Source organism: Opisthocomus hoazin, chromosome 5 (genome assembly GCF_030867145.1).
Source record: "Opisthocomus hoazin isolate bOpiHoa1 chromosome 5, bOpiHoa1.hap1, whole genome shotgun sequence".
NCBI classification, from domain to species: domain Eukaryota; kingdom Metazoa; phylum Chordata; class Aves; order Opisthocomiformes; family Opisthocomidae; genus Opisthocomus; species Opisthocomus hoazin.
The window spans coordinates 17,977,190-17,996,010 of NC_134418.1; the positions used below are offsets into that span (position 1 = coordinate 17,977,190).

General features: G+C 37.6%; 1 protein-coding gene across 3 annotated transcripts in view; it reads right to left on the reverse strand.

Annotated features, from left to right (window-relative positions):
- Positions 1–3,685: 3,685 nt before the first annotated feature.
- The window catches only part of TAPT1 (transmembrane anterior posterior transformation 1), a 49,286-nt gene continuing 34,150 nt past the window's right edge, over positions 3,686–18,821 (reverse strand). For all 3 annotated transcript variants that reach the window (XM_075420573.1, XM_075420574.1, XM_075420575.1), the window contains 7 exons: positions 16,364–16,444; positions 15,366–15,475; positions 13,731–13,790; positions 12,217–12,285; positions 10,600–10,676; positions 7,060–7,220; positions 3,686–4,508 (listed from right to left, as the gene is read on the reverse strand). In XM_075420573.1, the coding sequence (XP_075276688.1) occupies positions 4,279–4,508; positions 7,060–7,220; positions 10,600–10,676; positions 12,217–12,285; positions 13,731–13,790; positions 15,366–15,475; positions 16,364–16,444 (788 nt within the window). In that variant the 3' untranslated portion in view covers positions 3,686–4,278. The remainder of the gene's footprint in view (positions 4,509–7,059; positions 7,221–10,599; positions 10,677–12,216; positions 12,286–13,730; positions 13,791–15,365; positions 15,476–16,363; positions 16,445–18,821) is intronic.

Consider the following 18,821-nt stretch of genomic DNA (forward strand, 5'->3'; position numbering starts at 1 on the left):
AACTGCCTCCAATTAAGAGCAAAACCTTGGCTCTGCTTGACAGCAGCGCTCTGCTACAAAGCAGGAACGAATGGAAGAAATGACACTCCACACAGCCCAGAAGAGGAGCTGCGAGCTACAGGTGGGCAGCGTATTTACATTAAGGGCACATTTTAAAATCTGAGTTTATTTCAGCACAAACACGCTGATAGTGTTTTAGTCAAAACTGAGAAATATTTTAAAAACTTATTATCATTTTGGATTTTTTTGTTCTTAGAGCTATGAGCCTACTGAAGAGTGTTCTTTGGTGTTATATACTCATAATCCCACTTACAACTCCTCTGCTGGCAGCGTTTTTTCTAGAACAGAGCACAAAAGATACTGAAGTCCTAAAAGAAGCCTAGCTAGGCTCTGGCTTAGTTGGTACGGCTGATGAAAGACTCTCTTCTCCTAAAGACACACAGAAGTGACACGTTAGGTGTTTCGACAGCCTTCATAGTCTCCGCATCTCATACCACTAAACAGAGACAAACTTCCTTGCACTGAAGATGGGCCTATGGCACCGCTTCCAGGGTGTTTGTTACAGCCCCCTTTGCTAGCTGCTTAGTACTGACACAAAACTACTCGCTTCATAGGAGTCAGCAAAATTAATAGCCCAAATTTCTAAGAAAGAGCAATTACTCTGAAGAAGTTTTAGTAACAAACTTTGTTTAGTAATTGTGAAGAGCATTTCTGAAGCCAAGATTACCCAATTCCTAGTTTACTCACACTTGAGTAGCCCCGTTTGTAAGAAAAAATGTTGCAATGTCTCAGGAGTTTCACGGAGTTTGATCACACTTGTGCTATAATCAAGACGCATTCATCCCTGCTTACCACCACCAAATACATTCAGAATTGTAGCCCAACAGCTGAGCTGGTGTAGCAGCCACAACTGGGCAAAAAGTGACCTTACAAACTATGCTGACTTACAAAAACTGACTTCTAAATGGATATGTAGAATATAGAAAATTTTGCACTACAAGAACAAACACGACAAAGTTGAAAAGTTTCAACAAATTCACTCTAAATTAAGAGGCAAGTAAATTAACAGTGTACTTGTGATTGTAAAACTGCTTTGCTTGAGGGGAAATTCTGCTCGGCTGATGAACATCTGAAAAGCGTCAAAAGATTAATTAAATAATCCTATGGAAAACACGGTTATTCCTTAATGCTCCCATAATGAAGAACACTAATTATGAATATACACTGTACTCAGCGTGCTTTTGGAATTATTTTGGCACCCGTGACTTCAGTTGAAATATCACTGCTTGAATCCAGACGCTCTAGATTTTGGGTTTGAAGGGATTTATTAATTGAAGAACTCAATTTATTCACTGTTCAACCTCTGATGCTCTTACTTATTTCACTGTTAAGACAGCAGCTTTTCAAGGAAAGCTAAAGAAATAAAGAACTGCATCTACAGATCACTTGATCTTGCTGGGTTTTTTTTGTTTTGTGATGTTCCCCGCCCCAGCCACCTCTAGAGTTCCGATAGGACCACCCATGGTCAGAGATGAAGCTGTGACCTTTCACTAAAGATGCAATACTAGATATTCAAGGAACCCCTATTAATCACGAACAAGAACATGAGAGCAATTAGAGAGCTTGGAGCAAGAGAAAACAATGACATGTCATGCCCAGTTGGGCCCCAATCAGACCTTCTGCGTGCTTAACGGGCAGTGTTGCATTTGCAATGCCTCACGTATACCTCTGAATTATTTTGATACGTAAGTCAACAAAGTCACGGCTACACAACAAATGGAGATGTAACAGCCCAGCTACACTGCTTTAGACCTAGTTATCACCATTCAAGGGTAACAACGAAGCAACAAAAGCTCTCAGCCTCAAGATGAGGATCTGGACCAGGACTCAGCCTTGGGTGCAGTCAGCCAGGACCCTTCCGCTGCTGCTGTCACGTACTCAGTCAAGGATCTGCCCAAGCTCACACTACAGTTAAATATGGCTTTGCTGTATAGGTGTAACTATTACAACTGCAGTAACTGACTACAGAAATTACAACTCCCTTAAGACATAATGTTTTTTCATTTACGTGGGTTTTGCCTTTAAAAAGCAAAGTAGTAGTAGGTTGGCATGAATACCTTCTTCTGCCTACAAGTGCCAATAACCAACTGCTACAGAAATAAAATCAGAAGTAAAGCCACCGATAACCCAGTTCTTAGGCACATTTATGTCCCACATTTTCAAGAATCTTACTTTATGGGAATCAATTTAACACAGTAAATACATTGCAACTTCACCAACTTGGAAAACTAAGAAAGAAATGTTGACACTGTACTTTTCCTTTTTTAAACAAATATTACAAAATTGAATTTTATTGAGTTTCACACAAGATGCACTTATAAAATTGATACAGAATGTCATTCAACAAAAAAAAAAAGCAATTCCAAGCTTCCTTTAGCAATCGCTAAATAATTCAAAAATAAGATACAGCAAATTGACAGATAATCTCAATTTCAATGTGTGAAGATCTCCAATTAGTATAAAATACATCAAAAATTAAAGAGTTTCAGATTTTTCCCCAGCACAAGTCCTCTTCTTTTTACTCTTATCCCTGAACTGTAACCACAGATTTTGGCCATTACTCCAGCTACTCTTGATGGGAGAGAAGAGGCTGAAAGACTGCAGCAAGAAGTTCCCACCGGAGCAGATCATCACGCTAACCTGTATGGCAAAGCCATCCCATTCCAAGTCTGCTCGGATACACGAGAACTTCGTCCAACTGTCTCCATTTGCTACAGTACTGTAGTCCTGCAAGCTTCAGTGATTAGCGTATACATTAAACTTGCACACTTTCATAAACCAAGTAAACTTTGGCTTTCCCACTCTGACAAATCACAAAATCAGCAAAGAGCAAATTTTGTCGTCATTTATTCAGCACTGAAGTACTTTCACGATACCTTCCCTTGGAAAGTGAAACTGGTGCTTACTTCAGTATCTGAAAGGCATTTGAAGTTATGTTGTCTTTTAACAACAATATATGAAGAATTTTATCATTAACTAAAGGGTCTCCTCTGATACAAGTCTCCAGCCTAAGTTTTTTATTCTGTTCTTGGCCTGCGGATTCTAAACCGTCTTTCATCAATTCTCCCACAACTGCATCTCACACTAAAAGCTAAGATGCACTGGTAATGCTTAAATGCTTTTTACAGATCCAGTCCCTCTGCTTATGTTCCATCTACTTCAGTTTGGCTAAAACCAATCAATTAAAATGGATAATTCTGATTTGACTGTCAGTATGAGCTTTTATAAGCATGTTCTCAGGCAATTTAATACACAGATGTCATTCTTATCAATCAAACCCCAAATGCAGTGGAATATTCTTTTCTGCTGTGTTAATGCTATATGTAAGTTCCAACACAACAGTTGGTTGCTGCAATTAACTCTGCCTTTCCTCAATACATAAAAGTGCCGGTTGCTGCAATTAACACTGCCTTTCCTCAATACATAAAAGTGCCCCTTTATTAATTTTTCCTACAGCAACAAACAATCCTCAGCTTTAAAAAATAATTTTATAAATAATTTGCCTGGCAGGACACACAACTTAACACAAGAAATGATTATACTTCATATTTGCCCCGTTAAGCAGAACCTTCATTACTGTGATCTTCCCTTGGTGTTTAGTATTTAGACAAAATAGTATACAGTCTTTCATTTAAAGGCAAAATTTTATTCTGATTACAAGATTTTCAAGATACATCTTGAAAAGATTTTTGTTGACAAGAATAACTATCTTGACTTCCTGTTTTATGTACCAATGCTTTATGCGTTTGCTGATATAAGCACAAGTTTTGGAATCTGCTTGCAGATGTTTAATAAAACAAGGTAACTGGAAAGGCAAGCTTCCGGTCAAGTTGTCACACATTTCCAGGAATATCCTTACACTGGAGGAACCTTCATGAAAAGTAGTATGTTCTGGAAGCATGGTTTCATAACGCAGAACAGGATTATGCTTTCTTTCCAGTCTATCTCCCAGAAGAGTGATTCTGCAGCTCTGCCACCAGGCTAGAGACTCACGATCCACCACATTTTCCAAGAGGCAAGTTAAAGATCACTTACTTGACCTGACCAGATACGAAGCCAAGTTACTTGTAGAAAGAAATTACTATTTTTTGCCATTAATAATTTAAGTTTTTAAATAAATATTTATGTGCCTTTTTTGGCAACCGTCCATTCTGGTAGCATCTGCTGTCCCAACAGCTCAGTATCCTTAGCACATTGATTAAAAAAAAAAAAATAATCTTAGTCAATTCTGTTTCCACAAATAGTAAACCTGTCTATCTCCAACAAGTCTTTCTTTGAAGACCTGTGTTTTAATTCTGAACTGTCTTGGCTTGTATCTTTTTCTTCTCCATCAGGAGTTGTCAGAAATTGATCAGAATTGCTTGTTACAAGTAAAGACGGCATATTCTCCTTCTGATGCACAGGCTGATTGGTAACAGATGTAGATCCGTTTTCATCTGTGGAAATTCCTGTTGGAACAGAATACAATTACAAAGATACTCAAGAATTCAACACAGACATACTGATGCATCTGTAACGTGCAGATTGGTCTGAAGCTGTCCTGGAAAAGTGTGCAGCACCAAAGCAGCAGAAGCAACAGAAGAATGCTTTGTGGCAGCCACTACCTCTTCTCAGTTTCACCATAAGAGATTTCCTTTTCTAATCTGGTAGAAGGACAGAAAATGAATTCTACACAAGTTCGGACAAGGAGCAAGCACATAAACAGCAGGTGTCAGGACATACACTGCATTGTTCTGGTTTACAGAGTCATTTTTAGTGGCTTAGGCAAAAAGATTTTTTTACAGTCATTGCGCGAATTGCACAAGTATTTTCTACTGAAATGAAGAGAAGGAATCTCTGTAGCAGGAACTAGATGGGCCTAATCCTCTACCTATGTACAACAAACCTGGCTTCTCTGGGGACAGCTGATCAATGACTCACGCACTGCTACACACTTTAATAGCAGTGGCTCCTAAAGCAGTTCTATTAAAGGTGTCTATTTTTATTCCTGCATCTTACTTCAGAGGACTTGAACACTAGCTCCATTAACCTAAGATACTTCTAAGTAATATCCATGTATTGTTTCCACATTTTGTTAAAACATTTCAAGAATTAGAATGCACAAGCAAGTGACAAGGCAGTAAATTTTTTCTTGTTTACCATCTCCTCCTAAAGACTGAGCTGTTGTTTCTAAAGGGAACAGAAAAAGATCTACAGCATTAAGCAAGTCAAAGGTACTAAACTCGCACTAAGAAAGCAGACAATTAATGCTAATTGCAGAACTTTGTTACCAAGGGAAGTATTTTCTAACCCAGCAGCTTCCAAAGAAAGCTGGTCAGCCTATAAATGATTACCAGTAACTAGAACTTCCATCCGTCAAGAGCAAGTATAAGATTTTATCCTTCAAAATTTTAGACTGTTTCTGGATGAGGTGCAAACTCTTAGGAAAATGAAGTACATTATAAGCTGATAGAAAGTAGACCAGATTAATTCCCTCACCCTCATTCTAGTAAGAGATGGGTTGAAAGACTGTACTGAAAAAAACCTGCTAAGTGGGGCACAGGGATTAACCAATATTGCAGAGCCCAGCAGTAATAATGCAGACACACAGAAGCTGGGGAAGGTAAAATCATTCTTTCACATAATTGACGTTTCTAGTAAATAAAGGGCTATCAAAATGTATTCAACAACCCCTGAAAACTGTTAAAAATTGAGCTTTTTCATCACTGATGCAAGTTAAGAATATTCTAAATTAAATCAGCAAAAGCTTTTTGATTGCTACTTTTCAATCAAAACCCTTCCATTTGAGGAAATCACCATCTCTGCTGACTGACCTGGTAAAATTGCTGCTGCTTCAGCTAAAAACCGTCTTCAGGGTTTATTTACTGTGAGTTTAAGAGTCACTCTAAGTAAGTATGACTTACTAAGTCTCATATCCAAGTGTAGTACTAGAATGCTTAATTAAACCACTGTCATTATGATAGCCGTCTAAGGAAATGGAAAAGACATTCAGACCAATTCATATCACATTCTTTCATTATGAAACTAAAGCAACTCTATGAATTTAACCTATTTAAAAATAAATGTCTGCACCAAGTTTCTGCCTGATGTGATTTGACACAGGTGAGATTTATGACTGAAACACTGACAGATTCTCAACTCTACTATTGCTGGCAAGACACTATGATGACTAATAGGCACCTTCAAGCTGTTCAAGTCTTTGGCAAGCACCAGAGTGAACACAATAAAAGCCTCATTTAAATTCTCTAGGGCTCTCACTAAGCTCTTCACAGATACACAAGGAAGATACACAATCCAATTCAGTTGACTGCAACAATGAAGGTTTCTGTCTCCTTCTATAACGTGCCACAGGAATATAATAATGCCCCATTCCAATTATATATGAACTGCTGCTGCTGAGGACCTATATGAGAAAACCATGCTGCACAGACTTGAAATGCAGTGAGCAGAGACCAGCTGAAATTCCTATTTAGATTTCATTAAGCTTTTCATCAATAGGTTCACGACAACTACAAGTAATTATACCTACCCTCTTGCAATGTTCTACATTAATTTCCAGAAGAAATGCATAGACTGCATCCTTACTAAACTTCAGCACTGCCAGAGATGATGTGTAAATATTTACTTATTTGTGTAGTGACACGGCAGAGGGGGTTGGACTAGATGATCTTTCAAGGTCCCTTCCAGCCCAAACCACTCTACGATTATGATTTCCAAACAAAAGTGTGCTACTGTTCTGATGTTTCTATCACCTCCACGCATCAGGGTGGGATCTTATGAGAGCGGTGAGTATTTATAAGCAAAAAGAAGATGCACGAACTAAAGCAATAAATTCTATTACATTTACAGATTTGTGTTCACAGCTGTGATACAGTACAATTAACGTCCAGCAACAGGGTTACTGTGCAGCAACAATGTCATACATCTGGTTTAATATTAAATTTCGTCTGAAAGCAATTTTCATTATAGTTGAAAACAAAACAAGGCAGTTAGCCTTACCCTGGGTAGATTTAAACATGCTTTGCTGCTTGCCAGCCGGCTTCCCTGGGGTGGCAGTCAGGACAGGATTGAATAATTTCTCCTCCATTTTTGCCTCCTTTACATATTGGCAGGATTTCCCCAGCAATACAATACTGTTAAGGACTTTTAAAGATATTAACCTGAAAAAATAAATGTATCTGTTTACATATTTGCATTAGCGTATTAAAACTATTGCATATTATTCATACTGCAATTATTCATATTAAAATAGTTGCATATGGTTACTGCCGTCTTGGAAGGATTAGCTAACAAATCCCTGCAATAGCAAGATCAAAAGGTAATTCCCTTTCCCTAACAATTTGTTTCACATTCAATGCTTAGTTTTGTTGGCTAAATTTTATTTTTCTCTTCAGAATGCATCTAGAGAAAAACGTCAAGTTTTATCATAGTTTAAAAAAAAGCACCACAAGGACAGTTAAGCAGCCATTTAAGACATCAAATATTTAAACACAGATCTAAAAATGGCCCTCAACAGAGCAAGTCCAAACTAAACGCACTACTGTCAAAACTGTAGTCTTAAGTGTGCCCAGCCAAGGATCACTCGTGGACTTTGAATCACAAGAAAGCAGATATCTAGCTTTCACAAATTACAGGCTAATCATAAAATGCCCATTTTCACATCACAAAAGATAGTACATTAAACTCAATAAATCCAAAGAGGCAGCACTGCCTTACTGTCCTAGCAGTACAGTTGATGGCAGATTCCTTTTCTGTTGTCGCTGATTTTCAGCAGAAACTTCGGCAAATCATTGAAGTCCCTTTTATATCTGTCTAATCATTTAAAGAACAGTAAGGTCTCATCTACCATCAAGCGCTTTTAGATTTACAACTCAAACGAGCTTTGTAAAAATCTAAGTTCCATTACTGGTATTACACAACACACAGACCAATGTCCACTCTGGAAGTGAAGGCTCACTACTGAACAAGGAAATAGTGATCTGTTCTCTGTGTGATGAATTTAAATATTCTCCATGCATATCAACCTATGTAACGAAAGTGAACGAAATGCAGACTCTCAATTCTTTCTCAATTCTCTGACAATCTGTTTATTATGTACCTCACTAACAGAATAAAAGATGACGAGAAGTGAACACTGACAGGTTGAAACTGCTTAATCATAAAGCGACCGAAGCGCACTTCAGCAGCCGCTCCATCATCTCTCACTGCATTAGTGTAATCAGAACTTGTCAAACAGAAAAACAAAGTACACTGCACTTTTAAGGGAATTTTATGCACTGCATTTACTTGTAGAAGAAATTTACAGGAATGGGAGAATGAGCAGAGCACTTTCAGTACTCAGAAGAAACTGACATTTTAGTATCCAAGCAACCACAAAGAAGGTATCATTTTATACAAGTTGAAAGCCATGGCTCTCTACAATTTTATGAAGCTATCAGGACAGATTTTGTTTCTGAGAGTTGAGCCGCTCTCCTTCGTTTTAGAGGTTTTTTTCCCCTACCCTTTCTATGTAACATGCTTCTGTTCTGAGAGACTACTGTTTACAGCATGATTTAATGAGATCAGAAGTTCAAAAGGCCACAAATCAACACTTTACTGTATCAGTTCCAGCTTCTCATGGAAAATTATGCAAGGGTTTCTAGTGATTCTCTTTTATTCTTTACTGCCAGTCCACCCCAGCGTCAAATTTCAAACAACAATGTAAGTTGGCAGTTGTTCAAAATCCTAGAAGAAAAAAACCTCAGGTTTCATATGCCGGGCAAGACTCTTTAATAGTATAACTTAGAGTATTACAGTTGTTAAATATCAATACAAACCAATGTCCTCCACATTATAGTCTCAATCCTTCGCCCAGTTAACTGTTTCAGATTTTATCACATTGTTTCTCACATATCTATGCTATACTAATCTGACGAAAAGCTGAAATTTATGTTCAGAATACAAATTACTTGAAAGATGCAAGAGGTGAGTTAAGTCCAAAACTGAGATCACAACAGAAGTAAAAATCTGTTCTCCCTTTTTAATAAGGACAAAATAAAATGTATTTACTCTTTTGACCTATGACTTCAAAGAGCAGCATTTAATCCTTCATGTTAATCACATTACTTCTTTCTGCCCTCCATCCTCCAAGCCACAGAGACAGGGAAAAATCCAGGACTGGGCGGCAGCACTGGAACGGTAGACGTAGGGAAATATTACATTTATTGGGAAAAAGGAAAAACCACTGAGCAGAATGAAGGTGCTGAGCTCGGCATACCACAGCTTGAATGTGATGATCAGGAGCTACTGCTTTTAATCATATAGAGCTGGCTTTAGGCAAAACATGGGCACAGCATGTGGTATGCTGGGGAAGAAATCAAAGTATGGTGCAGAGGAATATGGCTAACATTTTAACATTTAACCTATGTACAATATCTCAAAGTCCTAGTTATCTGACACTAAAGAAATGTGTCTCTGCACTGATGCAGACTGGACACATCAGACCAAGTTTTACTTTTTTGCAGATCAAGGTCAGATTAGAGAAAAGTCTACTACTTCTTAAAAAAGGTGTAGTAACCCCACTCTTTTCATAAGGTATTGTAAAAGAACAGCCTGCTCTCTTCCAGTGTACCTGCTGAACAGCCCCAGACCTAGAAGTCTTTTACTTCCCAAGTCTTGCTGCCTTCAATTACAAACACAACTTGGTAGGGCATTGGAAGAGCTACTTCCACCATACCGCAAGGCAGGTTCTCTGGGCTGCAGCAATTTGAATCACTTTAGAAGGACTCCAATATCAATCAGTACTGAGACAAACACCAACACCGTCCAGCATGCAACTTTCCTAGAAACTGGTCATCCCTGTATAGTCTACAGCAAGTGCCTCAAGACAGGCAAACTAGATTGCATCTAAAGTACAACTAATTGCATCTCAGAAGTACACATCAAATGGTGAGAATTTAAGGATAACACAAGTATAAAGCGACTTGGCAGTGAAGACATATTTACCAATCATCGGTTTTGGAAAACAAGTTGTCACAGGACATTATATTCCTTAGCAGAGATCACTTACTGACCCCACCCTTTGCAGAAAGGTGAGCCTTGCATTTACTTTTCTTCCCTCCATACAACAGTTTCCTATCACAAAGAAACCTCACATTTAACTACCAGAGAGAAGAATTCATGATCTGCTCAACTGCTTATTTTTGTCGGCATGTTGAATCTTTAGCTCTTTTCACAGAAACTTTCATTCATTAGAATTCTATTTCCCCTTTTATGCAGAGGTATGGTGCTTGTCTGTCGTAAATTCTTTCAACCATTTTTTCCACTAGTTGTTTTCATTACTGAAGTTACCTATTGAGGGCTACAATACCCCAATGCAGTTACAGTACTTAAGAGACCAATCTGCACTCTCAGTTTCAGTCTATGAGCATAGAAGTTTTACATTTATGTCCTACTGAACATAAACTGTGTTTACACTTATACCTAGAACTATCAACAGAAGCTTTTTCACTTATCTGATTAAAAAATTGTAAATACTTTCAATTGTGTGCATTTACTTACCCACAGTAGAACAGCACAACACAAACATAAGCTAAGACTCCTTGTACTTTTATTGAACTTGTTACGACTCTGATGAGCTGTTTTAAGGATAAAAGTTAAACAGTTAAAACATATAGCATGCAATTATTAACTGAGTATTTTAACAGACATTTCTTATTTGGTAAATTCAAAACAAAAGTAGAAACATATACGTTAATAGTAATTTATTCTAATATTGCCCTTCGTAGTGCTAACTAGTCAAGATTTTGGTTTGAATAAGTATTATACTAGTACCTAGCTGAAACTTTGCCAAAACTAGTCTGATAATGTTTCCTTCACCAGCGACTTCCAAGTAAAATAAGAAGCAAAAAAAAAAAAAAAAAACCTCCTGAAAAGTCAAGGGCGGGGAGCCGAGTTAACAATTTTTGAGGAAAATGTCAAGAGATGCTAATGCAGTAAAACAGAATCAGTGTTTTGAACTATGCTACCATTTTGAATACAAAATTGCTTTGTGGATTAGGCATATGAATCCCAAGTTTCAGTAACAAATGATCCTGAAAGCTCAGTTTTACTTCAGTATTTCATAGTTAGTGTTCCAAGTTAGCAGAGCACTTCAGTTTGTTTTAAACCTATTAGTAGTCAGGATATCATATCATAACACAATTAACTTGAAAAAAGCACCTCAATCAAATTCTCACTAGATGTGCTTTGCTTAGTTATAAAAGAAATCACAATTATGATCATAGTTGGTTTGGTTTTTGGGTGGGTTTTTTTTTTTTGTTTCTTTTTGTGTGTGTTTTGTTTTTTTAAAATCCTGAATCAAATCTAGGCAACGCTTGTCAATAGTATTTTTCCCCATCTCTATGGGAGAACATTACATTTGAAAGTTAATTGCTATCAGTGTTCTTCCAGGAAAATGACAAATTATCATCTTTGCTGGCAAAGCAAGGACACATTCCCAGTATTACGATAACTACTGCTCGTCTACATGTGTGTATGGGCAAAGTCAGAGCAGCTGTTCACAGAAAACATTCTGCAATAGATAATTCAGAACAGAGAGCATGTGAACACAATTCCAATAATGAAGTGATTCATTTTGTAGCAGCATGTCCATGTAACAGGGTCAACTATTTCAGAATCATGTATTCTACAACAGCTCACAAGCTCAGTGCCCCATATAAAAGGAAACTTAGCCATTAAGCATACCATTACACAGACAACCACAAGGACTCCTAAGGAAAACCTGAAAAAAATAGTACACTACTGCTAACCTTCTGGCAACCAGCTGCTTTGACTATTCCAAATGAATGAACAGGGTAATTGCCAAAAGGAATAAATGTTTAATAAGCACAGATGTAGTTTAATTCCACTGCTACAATTCAAGTGCCTATAAATTCTAGCAAATTAATACATATTTGATTTTCTATGAAAGGCAAATAAACAGTAATGCATTTGTGAAGTCATAATTAGTATGTGATATAGGTTATACTGAATGCTGACTCAACCTTGCAGCATCATTTCCATTACTTAAGGTGGTAATTTCATCCTCCAAACATCAAAACCTGCTAGGCATCTCAGGCATATATTCTCAAACTGAGATCTTATTGATAGAAAATGGACAGGAAAGACACAACTTACTAAAACAGCCAGTGGAAGAGGAATGAAACCCATTCTTCTGGAAACCGAATCACTATAATCTGTGTATGCCTAGGAAAAAAAGAGAAAGAATAATGAGCTATTTATGCAAAGGAATGAGCTTATTTTAGCTTGGCACACCCTCTAGGTAAGATTCAATCTCAGCTAACAAACATTATACTGGTATAAAGTGTACCTATTCACATTTGGAAATTCAAATGCAGATAGCTGTACCCTCAGACAAAAACGTAATACTACCATGACCAGTAAGATTAGCTTCAATGCTCTAAATCAAGAGCAACTGAAGTATAACACAAATCTCTAAATCGAGAGCAATCAGGACACTGAATCCAAACACTGTGGTATTTCACCTGTACATTACTACTTGCTTAGAGATCTTTTTGTATTAATTTGACTTTGATCCTCAAACGCTGTACAGAAAAACCCGTAACTGGGATAAAAGAATAATTATCCATCACACTAGCAATTTTAAATCATCCTACAAACACCTACAATTAGTCTCAGGATAACTGTGTTAAAATCATTTTGAAAATACATTTACATGTGAACTCTTAAAACACAACCACTTTGCATGACAGCTTTCACGCAGTATTGAACATCCTGCCAAAGTTAGGTAGCATCATATAGGCACCCATTTTCCACAAACGATCCTTAGGAAAAGTAATGGGAGTTTTCAGCACTAGTAAGCTGTTTTTATAATTAACAAATTATTAATAATTATTAAAATAATTTTAATATGTTTTATAATATATAATTATTAAATATTAATTGCAGGTGTCTAACTTATGAGGTATAACTACCGCATTCCTAGCAATGGCTATTAAACATGCCCAAGAAAACTACATAAATTATTACAACTAAGTTAATTTCACAGTTAGGGCACTCATCCAGAGCACTCACTAATAGTTAAGAGAGTCATCAAGGAAAGATGTGCTGTAAATAGTCTTCCAAAAAAACAGCACTCATGAAAAACACTAGCAGTCTGTGTGTCCTGTAAATAGCCATGCCACAAAAGTAACATGCATGGTACAAACACCCCTACAGATCTGTGCATGCCGTCTCAGAATAACACAAATGCCTCATGAATACTGTTATTTTGATCCAACATGGTTAAAATAAAGCAAAAAGAACACTAATTTAAAATTATCTCAACATAATTATCTCAAGAACACCTTGTTAAGCTCGCTTACTTCCCATATAACTCAAAAATGTCAAGGTGGTTATAACCATCCCCTGACTACACCTGTATTTGAAAGAGACTTCTCAACAATACATTAAATAAAGCCTGAAGTGACCCGAACTGAATAAAAATATGAATATACATCACAAGGAAATATTCCTGTTATCTCTTTTTAAAAAACAGCAGAGTAGAATTTCAGTGCTGTAGAAGTGCAACAGTTCTGTATGTATTTCTTTAAATATCTGTCCTAATATTCATCCCCTCACCCTCCACAATATGATGTTAGTTAAGAAAATGCCTTTATTTTCAGGCTTACATTTTTCTGTCGACTGCTAACAAGGTCAAACGCAAGACTGGCTCTGTATTCACTGTAGACCTGGAAAAAATCCAGCACATCAGATGTGTCATTAATTTGTTATCACACTTTATAGAAGCAACAGAGATACTAATATTTCTGTAAAAATATTATAAATGGTCTTGCACAGGCTGAAGGAGTCAAAGCCAGTTTTTCTGAGGTTTAACTGCACCCTTCAACAGATGAGCTTATATTTCTGTGATAAAGTAACTTGTGTATATACACAACAAACAAAAACAACACTATGCTATGTTTTCGGAACTGAATGAGACTTTATAAAGCATCTGCTGAATCTGAGGATCATAAGGAACACAAAGTAAGGGAAATCCCGTTTACTTTTCTCCTACAGTTCGTAATTTGTTTTAAGCTACATGAAAGGTAGCACTGGGATCAAATTAAACAAATGAGAGAGCTTACTAATATACTAAGCATGTGATCCCACAAAAAGAGCAAATTGTATCAGAAGATGAATGAACCTTTTCTTTCTCTTCAAAACAGTTCTGCATATTAAGACAGAAAAGCATCTATTTTAAGGATACGCGGTAGGGTGACTTGCACTGTAGGTGTTCAAAACTTCTGAAAAAGTCTGACCTAGTAACAGTAAATCTTTAGAACTTCATACAAAAAATACAAAGTTTGTTAAATAAACCTTGCAAAATTGTCACTCACTACTCCCCATCCTCCAGCTGTTTCAGCATTCCGAAACATGCTACATTTTCGGTTATCATGACTTCACTATTGCTCTTTTCCACACTCTATATGAAAGTAGGCCACGTATAACAGCCTTTGGCGTTAAGGGACCTTATTAAGTACATCTATTAAACGTGTTTCTACACTGCACAATGTAGTTACTTTAGAGATACTGAAAAAGATAGCACTTCCAAGTTCTGATCTCATTTCCTGAAAAGTGTTTTTGATAGTGGAAAAACGCTAACTCATCTCTTCACAAATTTATCAAGTACATTTGAATTCACACAACATGCAAGACAAATGGCCAATGCATCATGCCACACCACACAAAAAGTAACCTCATCTACTACTTTATAAGAAAGACTGCATAATATATATGGCCTAAGAAATTTCAGGAGTGGGAAACTACCATAGGCTACTTCATAGTAGTGCTCCAGCGATAGTGGAAAAATAGATGCACAATTTCACATTCCACCTTTAACATACAGCCTCACAATACCCGTTTTTCCCAAAGCCTGAATTTTAATCTATTCTGCTAGGAAAAGGTACAAGCTCTGTCTAGACTAGAACAAGTAAACTTCTGTCAATGTAATTAGCGATCACTTCACAAAATTATCTGCCAGTTACATGAATTGTGGTTATTGTGTGAACTGTTACACAACACTTTCAATAATTTATGGATCTGGAACTACTAATTTAGAAGCAGAGGTATTTGTTCCACATTATAAAGATCCTCAGAAGTATACTGTATCAGGAAATTACCAAGCTTCCCCAGATGATGTCCTATATATGAAAATAACAATTTTTACATTATCTGCACTGGAATAAATTTTAATATTTAGGAAAAAAATAGAAAAATAATCTACAACTTAAAATAGCACACAGCATTCCAAACAGGATACCTACATCTGCTGTGATGTCATTGAATTTTGTTATAAAGGCATGTTTCACGATATCCACCGCAATTTCTGCAGCAACCACCATGCAAACATCTGGGAATAACACCCAAAGATGATCTGAAGGTTGAAAGCGGGAAGAAACAAGTTAGGCCATTTAATTTGATGCCAGTACACAAAACAAAAATTCTAACACTTTCATTCAAGAGTGAAAAAACCTCAAGAGTCTGAAGAGTCTGTGACTTTACCTCAACACTCAGCAAGTAAGTGTGCAAGTTCTCGCTTACTCCGTTGCTGTTCTAGAAACTTATCAGTACTATACAATCACAGCGTAATTAGGATCAGGTTCTAAAGCTTTTACTTCATAAAGCTTTATGTCTACTAAGAAGACAACCTTTGCACGTACTAGACAGTAGATGTTCAGTGTATATGAGGAATAGACAGAGCACCTGTGGGTTTAGATGCTTAAGGTAAAATTTAGGTAGACTGTAACATTCAAGTAAAATATACCACATAGATCAGGACTCAAAAATTATTCAACCAAGTTTTAACAAAATAAAATCCAAATTTTACTCAATATTTATTCAATATATTAAAATCCAAAGCATAATCAATACTAAATTATTAATGCAAATTTTTACAATCTTCTATCAAATTTCAATCTCACCAACCTCACAAAATAAAATTCTCTAGGGGATACTTCATCCTCAACATACTCCAAGGAAAGGGAAAGGGCTGCGAAGAAATCATTCACGACACTACTTAAACATAAATATGCACGTTTGTAGCATAACACCATATACTTCTAGCAGAAAGGATAGAGTCACTCTTACAAGAAAACCAGAAATACAGAAATTAGAATCTAAGGTATCTGATAAACTAAAATTCTTCAATTAAATGGCCCGGTTACCCTTATCTTTCAGATTGAGGAAAGAAGCAAGACATGCAGTTCTTGACAGCACAGGAATTTGTCATTTTTTTACTTAATTTTTCTACTAATTTACTCACCTGGATTCCATGAGAACTGCTCCATATTTCTTAGACATACAATTAGTAGCAGCACATAATTGGTGAACCTCTCCTTTATATCTAGTTTAAAAAAAAAAAAAAAGCAGTCAACTCCAAAGAAACATTTATTTGCATATATGGGTATATGGGTACCTACTCATTCTGAGGTTCTATCGTTTACTGAGTGTTGGATTAGACAATTTTTTTCACAAATTATTTGGTTGGATTTGTGGGGAGGGGATGCTGTGAACCTCACCACGGACAGGATCTCTGCAGTATGCTGTGGTGTGACTGGAGGTCTCTCCAATACTGCATCAACTCAGGGATCCCAGCAACAGAAGGGACTTAAGCCGTGACTTGTTATTGCCTTTTCTAATACATTAATCAAACAGTCATCTTTTTTCATAAAGCTTGTGTATTTCTTGTGGGATTCAAAAAGAACCAAAACCTCCTGGTGCAAAAATGGAGACAATACACCTGTCATTTGAAGTTACTAGCAAGGCAAATTTCATTTTCTACAGATCACAGCCACCCAAATTCCTATATACTGGGTCCAAGGGGGTGGGAAGTGTTTCAAGACAACTATTAAACTATTACACCCTACTTAGAAAGTTCCTACTAATTTTTTTACATTGCCACCTTAAAGGAGAACAGCAGGATACAGTAACTAGTCACCAAAACCGTAAGAACTATAACACAAAAGCAGTCTGACTTGAGTTGGAGTCCTGTGACTTGTCCTCCCAGACTAGGCAGGCTTTTTTTTTTTTTCTACTTTGGTACTGTCTCCAGAAACAATCCATACAGCTTGTTCCAGGAAACATCACATTTTTTTAACATATTAAAAAACCTCTCTGAAATTATATTATTGAAAAAATGGGGTAAAACCTAAAATGTAATGACACCACAAATTAGCAAGTCTGATTAAGTCTTTTTAGAAGTGTTTTGGTTTCGGCTGCCGCCGGCAACAAAAGCGCCACGCGGCCACCCCTCCCCCCGCCGCGCTGCGGAGGAGAATGAAAAGAAACAGGCAGAAACTGGTGGGTCGGGATAAGGGCAGTTTAACAGAACAGCAAACAGAGGCAACAGGAACAACAACGATACAGATAAGGAGAAAATATAACACAAACTCGCACAACAGACCCTCTCTCCCGGACGGGACCGGCGCCGCGTCTCCTGAGCAGCGAGTGAGTCCTCACCGCGCCGCCCCCCCCCCCCCCACCGGAACCCAGCGTGAGGGCACATGGTATGGAATACCGGGCTCTGTTTGGCCAGGTGGGGTCAGCCCCCACCCCTCGGCTATGCCGGCTGTGCCCCTTCCTGGAGTCCGGTGGAAATTAACCCTGTCCTGGCGAAACCCAGGACAAGAAGACAGAACTATTGTGAAAATCTGTGAAGATACTGTTATTGCTTGTTACACCTGTTAATAACCTTTACAGTAATTTCTTTGTGGGCAAGTAATCTCCAACTCGAAAGCGTTCATTTCCTTAAGCATCTCAAACATTCCATGGGGTTCTACCTACTTATTTTAGTCAAAATTGAAAGAAAATAAGGACACAAAAAATAGAAATGTTCAGAAGAACACACAAGCATTGAACTGGCCAAAACCATATTTGACTCTGAGTTGGCAGCTTCCATCACCTCTAACTGACTACAGACCAATGACAACGTTCATGGCTGCAGTCACTGTAATATAGTATAACAATACCACTCATTTTAAAAAAAGAAGTTTCAAAATACTGGAAAGCCTCAAGAAAGGCAGCAAAAAGAAAAGAACTCCTCCTCCAGGAGATGGGAACAAAAATCACACAGAATTCAAGACTGAGACTGCATATACACATGTAAAAAGGCACATTTCGGGGTACATAAACTCATGTCCGTACAGGCTGGGGAAGGGTCAGAGCAAGCACAACTTTCCAAAACAGAACAAATGGCATACGTATGGGGGAAAAACAAGGAAATCCTTCAGTAAAATAAATTCAAATACCAGAAAAACAGGGGCATAGATGAAGTCCTAACCCTAATTTCTTGGTTTCTTGCTGATAACACTCCAACACGTCAAGTATGTTCTTCTGAATTCACCAAATGCTGCCCAAATTACTAGAACAGAGTATTTTCTGATAAATCTAGTTAAGAGCTATCACTTGGCACTGTCACCAATGGATTAATATGCAGTCACAAAATCACAGAATGGTAGGGGTTGGAAGGGACCTCTGTGGGTCATCTAGTCCAACCGCCTGCTGAAGCAGGGTCACCTACAGCAGGCTGCACAGGACCTTGTCCAGGTGGGTCTTGAGTATCTCCAGAGAAGGAGATTCCGCAACCTCCCTGGGCAGCCTGTTCCAGTGCTCCGTCACCCTCAGAGGGAAGAAGTTCTTCCTCATGTTCACATGGAACTTCCGGTGCTTCAGGTTGTGCCCATTGCCCCTTGTCCTGTCACTGGGCACCACTGAAAAAGAGT